At 38.4% G+C, this 10,842-nt stretch overlaps 1 protein-coding gene across 1 annotated transcript; it reads right to left on the bottom strand.

Annotated features, from left to right (window-relative positions):
• Positions 1-497: 497 nt before the first annotated feature.
• On the bottom strand, positions 498-9,949 carry eloal (elongin A, like; the record flags this gene model as incomplete). The annotated part of the gene is made up of 10 exons (XM_080449685.1): positions 498-559; positions 859-1,013; positions 1,724-1,841; positions 4,322-4,502; positions 4,647-4,744; positions 4,840-5,007; positions 6,098-6,264; positions 6,380-6,492; positions 6,613-6,669; positions 9,872-9,949. 10 exons carry the CDS (start codon positions 9,947-9,949, stop codon positions 498-500), a joined length of 1,197 nt encoding a protein of 398 aa, XP_080305811.1.
• Positions 9,950-10,842: the final 893 nt, after the last annotated feature.

The raw sequence follows: 10,842 nt of genomic DNA, 5'->3' as shown, positions 1-10,842 counted from the left end.
TCACTGATAAGCTGAAACAGGAAGTACCAAACACAAAACAGGCTCCATGTAACATTACTTTTCTTAGGCTGCTGCTCATTTAATAAATCGTCATCAATTGAAAGAAAAACAACAAGTGTGGGAAGGTGGGAAGCAAAAAAAAAAGACTTTAAACATTTTTTTAAAGTCTATACACAAACATATATATTAAAACAATGATGTATTTAACTTTGGGGAATAAAATATTTGTTGAAAAAGGTGAAAAAAAAAGGTGAAAAAATGTGGACTGCGCCATGAGTGATCACGGTGTGTGTGTGTGTGTGTGTGTGTGTGTGTGTGTGTGTGTGTGTGGACAAAGTGGAAAAAGTGTAGAAAAGTGGAAAAAGTGTGGGAAAAGTGTGGAAAAAGTGGGCTGCCCAGCCCCCCTTGGAATAAATCACTTCCAGCGCCCCTGGTTGGTTGTTATTAGCAGGGTGGATTTGTGCACATCCACACAGATATCCATCTCGACAGGGCACTTATCTACGTCCCAGGTGCTTCTTGAAGGCCTTTAAGGACTTTGCCATAATCGGTGCAACTCCTTTATGAAGAGAAAATACAACATTAAGCAATCTGACCCAGCCAAATTTAATTTAATTAATTATGTGAATTGTTGAGCTTTTATTTCTAAAAACGATCTACAAAAAGATATTTATTAACTTTCAGCATTGTGCTTCAAGCCTCAAATTTGTATCTGTAATGAACAAAAATAATAAGCTTGATTGAAGTACAATTTTACATGTGTAAATAACCGTTTGCGCCAATAGCCTATAAACATTACAAGTAAAAAAAAATAAGCATTTAGAAAGAGTAGAATAGAATAACCATTTCTCAACTCACTTGTTTTTTTGCGAGGGTCTTGTGCATTGCTGGTTCCTGAACTGGAGGTACTGCTCTTGTATTGTTCATTCTTGTATTGTTCATGATAACTTCTTTCAATGGTCGCTTTTGTAGTGTTCATTATAACATTCTTTGGACTGCTGTCACTGGAAATTCTGGAGGAAATAAAAAAGTCCGGCATAAATAAGATTAAACCATGAAATATATTCCAAAAACATATCAAAATGTCCACACATTAAAGCACTCTTTTTAGCATTAATCATGCCATACTATAAAAGAGATAAAGGGTAATAGGCCTACATTTCTAAACCTGTCAGAAAATACAGATTGCTCTTTTCAAAAGGTTTGTTCTATTGACACTATACTGTGATGCGTCAGTAATCCATCTATGAATAGCAATAAATAGTACCTACTGGCTATATACCAGTGATACCATGCTTCACTGGGACAATCAACAACATAGGACAGAGTAGACAACTGGAATGAAACCAGTTTATCCAGCACTTTGCTCTGGTCCCAGTGCTCAGCTAAGCTCACACACTAGGCATTTCACCCAGCACTATCACATCAATCTCTGACAGGTTATGTCTTGCTAAGCTACTCTCAAACAACTCCCTTTAGACATACTTTAGGGGTTTTATTATGGAACAAGAAAAGCAACAGCAGATGTACATTAACAATGTTACACCATGGCTGCTATAACTTTAGCATAAGTTCTTTATCAAGATATCACCAAATTATGTAAACAAATTATTATGATTTAGTTACGTTATTATAAAATAATCGTATTATATATATTATGTTTAAAATGAATACAGCAATTGAAACAAAATTATGTATCAACACCACAGACATAAAACGCCACCTGGACTTGACTTGAGGCTTAAGAGATTCACTCTTAGATCTATGGATCTCCTGCTGAAGTCGCACATCTCTTGGTGGCTTGGCAACAGTGTGAATAAATGCCATCTTCACCTGTCGTACTAGAAACAAAATCCAGGAAATTGTCAGTGTATGTGGACATTCACAAGGACAAAAGAATAGAATATCAAACAAGTGCAGCAACAGCATCCATTAAACAAACTGTACTATATCTGCATAAAAAAAATTGCTTACACGATCTCAGTCACATAAGTAAATCTGGATGTGTTACACGTACATTTTTCTACCATCACATAATTACTTTGGTGGATTGGTGATATATAATTTTGGTGTTATTTTCAAATAACAGCCATTGATAAAACACCTACAGTCTCATATTCATACTTTGGTGCTACAAGTCCACTTTAACGTTATTCATAGACACAACTGGCCAGGGAACAGATGGTCAGATCTAATGTCAGCCGAGGGACGAGCAGTATTTATGGCTCATCTCATTTAAACCAATACAAACTAACTACTGAAACCATTAAGACCAATAAAATGGCCATTTCTTCATCCACACTAAAAACAAAAAGGTTAGGTTAGTTTTGGTCACAAGGACCTTTCTCAAGAATTATCATACCAGAGGCTACAATACAGATCATTTCCATATACTGTAGTACCCGTCACTGTCAACCCCTATTGTTTGGTCTGGGGAGGGTGTAAACCACTGGTTCTCAATCTCAATCTTTTTTTTTTAGGGGGGCATTGTTTTAATGCCATCCTACTACTATATTACTATTATTATTATCCTCCTGCCCTTATTTTTATGGCGTTTTAAGGGAAGCGCTTCTGGCACAGCAGCACAGCAGCGTCTCCAAGGATCCCCATTGCCCAATAATAGGCTTTTATTGGGCATACTTTTGACCCCCTTTTGATAAAAAATTAAGTCAGGAAGATAATAATGATAGTAAGATGGGCCATTACTATGGCATAAAAAAAAACTACTATTTCACTATTCGACTAGTACCAACAAGGTCGACTAGTGGTTATACTAGTCGACTAGTTGGTGAAAGCCCTATTCTCAACATTATGTCTGGGAACCACCAGGGGGTCCAAATGGACTCTTACGGGTCTGTACAAATGAGTGTATGAGAGTGTACAAATTGACTTATGTTCATTTGTACACTCAGATTTAACACTGAGAATTTTACAGAGTAGACTGGGGTCCCAAAGGAAAATAATAATAATAATTAGAGTTACAGACCCATAAGAGGACATTTTGGAATAATTGCAATCACCTCTAATAATTGTGATTAGGCGATTATGTTATAATTGTGACAGGCCTAACAGAGATCACCCTCGCCAGCCTGTGGCTGTTTCCCACCCACAAATACAGTGTCCGTTGGAGTGCCCGGCCAAACCGGAGGCACCACAGAGGAATCGAAACCCAGTGTCTGCGGTGGTGTAAAGGAACTTTACCCCAGCCTGTGCCACCGGACACCCCTATAATGCAATAAAGATTATCATACATTTGACTAGATTTTGGTCAGAGCCGATCACTGGTTTTACAATATTGCGACAGTTGGCATCAACTCATAGCATCTCAGCAGATGAGACATTCCTGGAGGTGTAGTGGCTGATTGAGGGTGTATGAGTGGCAGGCAGCAGAGTCAGCAGGGGAGGGTGGCTGGGGGTCTGTGTGGAGAGCCAAATGGTGGAAACAAAAACAAATACAGCTACTGTAATTCATGAACTTTTTAGTTCCTCTAGTTCCTGGATCTTTTGGTCAAAGGGGGGCAACCATTGACATTCTGGTCTCCAATTAAAATGTAATGAAAACTCTATAAAACAAGGATAGAACAATTATAATCTTTTATTTCCACCTTGAACCACTCAAGTCTTTTATAATGGGTTTTCTGTAAAGTCTTTTGGAAAAATCAACTCCCTCAAATAGATTTGTTTTTAACTGACCTTCACTGAATGCTAGATAGCATGAATGGAACAAAGCATCCCAATCACATCAACATGGCTGCTAAATAAATGAATGCATTTTCAAAGGGCATTCATTGGCCACATCGATCACAACGTCATGAGTTTATCCAAACAAGCACACCCTGGTCCTAATGCTGATTTCACTCCAACAGCTGTGTGTCAAGCCATTCAGTTAACGCACTACACGATACAGCTAAGTGGCAAGCAATTGTCACCAATCTGTAAAGTATCACAGGGCAATCCATTCCAGAGTCCCCCACCAGATGAAGCAGTTATTGTAGTTTTTAGGATCACAGTGACCTGTTTTTTGGGACGCAACACTTCGGCTTCCCTAATGTAACAACTTTGGCAAACCTTCCCCCCCCCCCCACCTCCTTATAGATGCCATCGATACTAATCGATGCGATTTGTTGATGAATTGAATACATGGTACCACAATGGAAACGAATCCCTGCAGGACCTTTTTTGGTTATCATTTTAGCCCAAGTGTTTTACTGTACTTCCGTGCTGTTAACATTGTTGACAATAAAGTATATTAGATCAATCAATACTTGGTTGAGAACATTGTGTAAAAGGCCGCAGGAGGACCCATTCCACCACTACACACCTGGTGTTTTGGTAGAATGTGCTGAGACGATGCTTTTTGTCAACCTCTTGAATTTCCTCTCTCTCTCCTCTGATAGCCTGATGTACATCTCCTTCCATGACTCATACTCCAGAAGTTTTGAGTCACGGAATTCTCTTTGACAATGTTTCTCCCATAAATGATCAGTCTCTCCAATGTAGACCTTAAAACAAATTTGAGTGAAACAATCTTGAACACAAAGGCAATGGGCACAGTGGTAGCAACTACAGAAAGGTTACTCCAAAAGTTTCTTGGAAGACTGTTGGCCCGTACACTAGCTGCTTCCAAATAAAAATCTGATCCTTACTGGGTTGCATTCTTCAATACGTAGCAACTGATTTGGTGTACATCTCTCCAACACAGGCTCCAGGATTTCAAATGGAACCCCACCAGTTTCAAAAAGCACTGTGAAAAAAAGCACTCACTCTGGTCTTAAAGCATAGACTCAACAACAAAATGCATATCAATGCATTTTAGATGGTACCTTGGTTTTAACTCACAGTCGATGTTGTTCTGAAGTGTGCGGACACACTGTTGGTACAAGCTCATCATGGTTGGGAGAAAGTTAGATTTTGCACCAGAATAGACCTGCATCCTCTTGTTCAGCCTTTGACCAATTGTGTTTGAGGCGTCCTCGGTGGCCTCCTCTGCCTCCTCTGGGATCTTCTCTGTTGATAGACAAACTATATCAAGAACAAAGTCATCCAAAGTCAAGTATGATACTTCTATATGTATGGATATGTAATTATGTACACTAATACAGGTGCATTTTGTAATACTCACGTTTCCTCTCAAAGTAGTCAAAATCAGTAGAGGGCTTATCATATATTTCAGGTAGATGTGCAGGCAATGGAAGCAAGTCCATTTCAAATCCCTTAGCCTTATTGAAATAAGATTGTGTTAGGCAGTTCATCCATTGATAAATCCATGTAGCTGAGGACATACCCCATAATAATGATATTACATTTTGTACAAGACCTTAATACAGTTCATACAGTAGTAGTCCAAATACCTTTTTGGAGGTGAAGTCATTTTCAGACATTGTGGGTAATTTAACAGATTTTGAGCAAAGTTCTTTTGATGATTCATCTTTTTTCACTGGCTTGAATTTTTTTTGTGGATTTCTACGTCCACGCTGATCCTTCTTACGTGGATTCAAGTCATAACTCAAGAAAGACTCAAAGGACACAGATAGTGCCTTGGATGGCACATCTAGGTCATTTCCATTTATTTTGGCTTTATGTCTTATTTTGGTCTTTTTGGCTTTGGTGTTTGGATTCTCTTCATTTTTAGACTTGCGTTTGTTTTTAAGACCGACCTGATTTTTCTCGGCTGGCTGTCTGTTTTTTCCATGACGTACTTGTGAACCATTTGGCATTTCTGAAGCTGCATCATCTTCAGAACTAATAAAGTTAGACCAAGTCTTCGACGAAGATTCCTCAGCCTGCACTTTTAACGTAGAACCTTTACTACTTTGAGAATTATGCTTCGAATTTCTTTTGGCTCCAAAATTTCCAGCGTCAGATTTTTTTTTACCATTTTCCTGGGATGTATTCCTGTACTCACTGTCATCACTGTCATCATTTTTGTTTCTGGTCACAATGTGATTATTGCCAACATTTTTATTCCAGTGATTAATTTTCAGAGATTTAACTGTATCGTTCCGTTTCTCCTCTTGTGTTTCCATTTTCTTGTTCAAATCTTCATCCAGCATGTCTCGCTCTTCTCCTTCTAGGGGTGTCTCTCTGCCTGCAATACCATCTGTTGTCATCAGGACCTCGTTTGATCCATCTTGGCTGTTTGCATTGCAGTTTGAGACGCCATCGTTTGGTTTGTCTATAAAACTCCCAATCTCCTGACAGTTTTGATCACGTGTTTTGGCGTTCAAATCTGAACTCAGTGTGTTTTCCCCTTCTGCTGTATGGCTACATCAACGTAAGATTAAAGATGAAAAAGAAATTACGAACGCCCAAAAAAAACTCCATGATAAACATTCATATTAAATATTGAAAACAAAAAAAAACATGTTCAGTACTGCACCTTGTGGAATCCTTCGGGACTAATTTCTTCCAATAAGTAACTAGTGACTTGGCCAATTCACCAGCTTGCTTATGTTTGCGAAAAGAGTTAACAGTTTTGCCAATTCCAGTTTCCTAAAGAAAACGTGTTGACACATGATTAGTCTACTATCAACACAATCAAATAACACTCTGGACTGTAGGCATTATGTATACATTGGTAAATGTGTTCTCTGAAAAGTCTTTAAGTCTTACAATGAGGACATCCAACGTTATATCCAGGTCCTTCAGTTTTTGCAAAGTTTTTAGAATCTGGAAGGACAGAAGAAAACGTTTTAATCACCCAAATAATTATGCAGGGTAAGTAGTTTCATATTTGAGAACAAAGGGGTTTCACCACGCCTCAAGCCAAATTCAGGCTGGTCCGGTGCATCTCAGGAGCGTGACTGGTATGTGTAGAAGAAGGAAAGCACTGGAGCAAACTCGGACAATTAAAGCCTTCATCAAGATGTATTGACATCGAAACGTTCTCACGTTATTTTCCTGCACCCTAAATTAAAAAAAGGCTTTAATTGTCCGTGTTTGCTCCAGTGCCTTCCTTCTTCTACGCATTTCATATTTGCTATTTTAAAATCTACAAGCACACAGCTACGTATGTGAATCATGACACTGCTTGAAAGTGTATAGTAAAAGTCCCCGAGCAAGGTTATGAGAGGGGAACCTTCAAGGGCGAGCATACACAGGGAGAGAGAGAGAGAGACGCAGAGAGAGAGAGGGGGAGGAAATGCTACAATGTTACAAACTAACTGGAACTGACTACTCCTTAACTACATGAACCCAAGTGTCCCTATTCTGAGGCAAACATTCATTGACAATAGCCGATCTACAAGCGCACAACGCACGCATTGTGAGCTTGTAGATCTGCTATTTTTGTAAAAGAGATTTGGTGTAGGGGGCAAAAAAGAGACAAGCATAGAACCCTGGGGGACCCCAGTCAATGAAATATATGAGGTTTAAGTAGTTAAATGCCAAATATGGCAGTCCTTGTGTTGGATTACTAGTCACAGTTGCTGACTGTGCATTCAGAGTACATGCTATATATGGAAACATAACCCCGCCCACTGAGGCTGCCTCTTTTACTATGAACTATAAATGGGTTATACATAATAATGTTGGCACCGTCATTATTCCCTATATCAATGTGAACTGGATGAGCAGGTTAAGTGCACTAGGCTTTAAAGAAATATAATCCAAAGCCCCATGCAGGCCCCATTTGTCAATGCATCAATTTCCCCCACAAAATACCCTGTAGTAAGCTTGCAACATGGCACAGCCTGTTGATGGACAGCAGCCATCAGATGAACAACTGGAAGTGTTGCCAATTTTAGCAAGAAAGCACCACCCACCCACCATAAAAACCCTGCCCCCATGACCAGCAAGTGTTGTGTCAAATCACACACTCTCAAATCACACTCTTACCAGCCTACAGTCATTTTCTAATTATTGTAGGCGTGAGGCAGCTATGAAGATATAACTCAACTTAGCAAAGAAAAACTCAAATTCCCCATATTTGTGGGAAATTATGTAATTAGGCTAATAATATCCATTTCATCTCACAAATATATGTCACTAAACTAGTGTTAACTGTTAATGTGCTGTATGTGTAACTGATATATTTTGTTAAAATAAATGTTAAATAGCTTTATATTGTAATGATTGCTATGTTCAGTAACTGGGGTCGAGGTGGAAAGACTGGTGACGCGAGGTTAGGGTCTCCCTATCTCTCTAGCTCTTTAGTGGACAGAAAATACATGTTCAGGTCAGGATGCCAATTTCATCCAATCCAATCAGGAGAGATAATACATATAAAATATAAAAAAATATAAAAAAGAAATAAACTTAAAATGTAAAAGTTGTCTCCTGATAGCATGAAAATTGGTGTCCCACTTGAAAATGTATTTTCCATTTACTAAAGAGCTGGGTACAGTGGACCCCTGAGAATAATGGGCACCATTAAAAAAAAGATTTTATATCTGCATTTATTTTACAAATGAGGGGCCACATACAATTAAGGCCGGATATTTCTACAAATTGCTACAAATCCTGTGATATCCAGTCCTTTTGGGGATAAACAAGAGGTTGAAGGGTAAATGTAGGTCTGATAAAGATGCAAGTAACATGCATGTTAAAATCATGCATATACTTCACAATATTTCAGACCATTTTCCAAAGCATACATTTATTATTTCCTTTACAATTTGGAAACAGTCAATTTGTTGAGGTGCCCACAAGGTTTAGGTGTAGTATAGGCCTAGCTGTAGAATACAACTCTCGTAGACGTATTTATGATTCTGACGTTTTCAATCTACGAGAGTTGTAGGGTTCACCCCCCATGGACACAGGGACTTTCAGCACTATACCCTGTAGACACTCCAAACATGTACAAATTGAAAATAAACCCCACGCCCCTAATGTTAACTGTCGCTACGGGGTAGTAGTTTAATGTAATAATCCATATCTTTCAATAAAGAAGTGTTTTAATGCCGTCTGTGGCCGAACGCCATTTTTTCACCCTCGTTTACTTCCTGTTTACATTGAGTGTAATTCCGGGTTTCACCGGATGCGCCCCCTCACTACCCGTCACTACCGCCCATTGGGAACTTCCGACAGAATCGGCCACAGACGGCATTAAAACACTTCTTTATTGAAAGATATGGATTATTACATTAAACTACTACCCCGTAGCGAGAGTTAACATTTGGGGCTTGGGGGTAAGCACCTTTATTTTCAATTTGTACATGTTTGGAGTGTCTACGGGGTATAGTGCTGAAAGTCCCTGTCTCCATGGGGGGTGAACCCTACAACTCTCGTAGATTTAAAACGTCAGAATCATAAATACGTCTATGAGAGTTGTATTCTACAGCTAGTATAGGCCTATCCAGCTGATATACCCTGTTACTGAACAAACAGTCTAGACGAGCAATTATTACTCAGAATATTGAGCTTTAACAAAAACAGTTTGTTTTAAGTCAAATGTATCAATTAGGCCTCCACCAACTTGAATTAAAAGGCAATAGAGTGAAAGCAAAAGGCTATTTCTTGTAATTCCACAATTTGATCACATGTTTAACAACTAACTGTCAGACATAGGGGTGTCCTACTTTGAAGAACTACACTGAAATGCTTAAACATTAAGGTGCAGGTAAGGCTTAAGGAGTAGTTCACCCACAAAATTACTTATTTTCCATCAAATACACACCCCATGGAGCCTTGAATTCATGGAGATTTTTTTTTGTTTTTGTCACATTCCTGTGTGTAATCGATAGGGGCTAACTATCCATTTAAATGCAATGTAGCCTACAATGGGTACCAACCTTATTTTTTAACTCTATGGTACCAACATATTTGCGGTTGGATTAACGAACAGCAAAGATAATTGTTTAATTAGCCCGGTTGCAACTTTTCCACGTCCAAGTGTGTTAAAAATGTTGCTAAATTAAAAGTGTGTTTGTACCGTCTTCGGTTCTGCTGAGTCTCTGAGTTGAGATTTCAACCGCGTCACCCTCCTCACCACATCAGCAGCAGTGGCCATCACGATCATTCACGTGCAAAGCAGCCACACCCGGAAACACACAGCCATTGATCAGTGGTGTAAAAGTAACTTTTTCCACCACTCCCATTCAGTGGTGGAAAGTAACTAAGTACATTTACTTAAGTACTGTACTTAAGTACAATTTTGAGGTATTTGTACTTTACTTGAGTATTTCCAATTTTCAATACTTTTACTTCTACTCCACTACATCTCAGAGGCAAATATTGTACTTTTACTCCACTACATTTACTTGAAAACTTTAGTTACTAGTTACTTTTCAGATATAAATTATGATATAATGAAACATACATTAACCACTTTAACCCTATTTTAAACCTAGGCTATTTTCAAATATTTAGTACTTTTACTTTTGGTACTTTAAGTACATTTTTATGCCAATACTTTTGTACTTTTACTCAAGTACATTTTTAATTCTGGACTTTTACTTGTAATAGAGTATTTTTATATTGCAGTATTGGTACTTTTACTTAAGTAAAGAATTTGAGTACTTTTTCCACCGGTGGGAGGAACAACAGCAACAGCCGGCCCTGACCTGAAAGCTGAAACAACATGATAGACAGCTGTCATGTCCCTCTGCGAACTGTGAAGCCAATCATCAGTGGTGGAAAGTAAAGTACATTTACTCAAGTACTGTACTTAAGTACACATTTGAGGCATTTTTACTTTACTGGAGTATTTCAAATTTTCAATACTTTTACTTCTCCACTATATCTCAGAGGCAAATATTGTACTTTTTTACTCCACTACAATTATTAGAAAACTTTAGTGACTATTTACTTTGTAGATTTGGATTATTATTACAAAACATACACTATCCACTTTAGCCCTATTTAAACTTTGGCTATTTGAAAACCGATCTACAAGCTTACAAA

This window comes from Gymnoscopelus braueri, assembly GCF_963280865.1.
Source record: "Gymnoscopelus braueri genome assembly, chromosome: 14".
Taxonomy (NCBI): domain Eukaryota; kingdom Metazoa; phylum Chordata; class Actinopteri; order Myctophiformes; family Myctophidae; genus Gymnoscopelus; species Gymnoscopelus braueri.
Note: the sequence above shows the minus strand (reverse complement) of the source record. Positions and strands in the feature narration are given on the sequence as shown.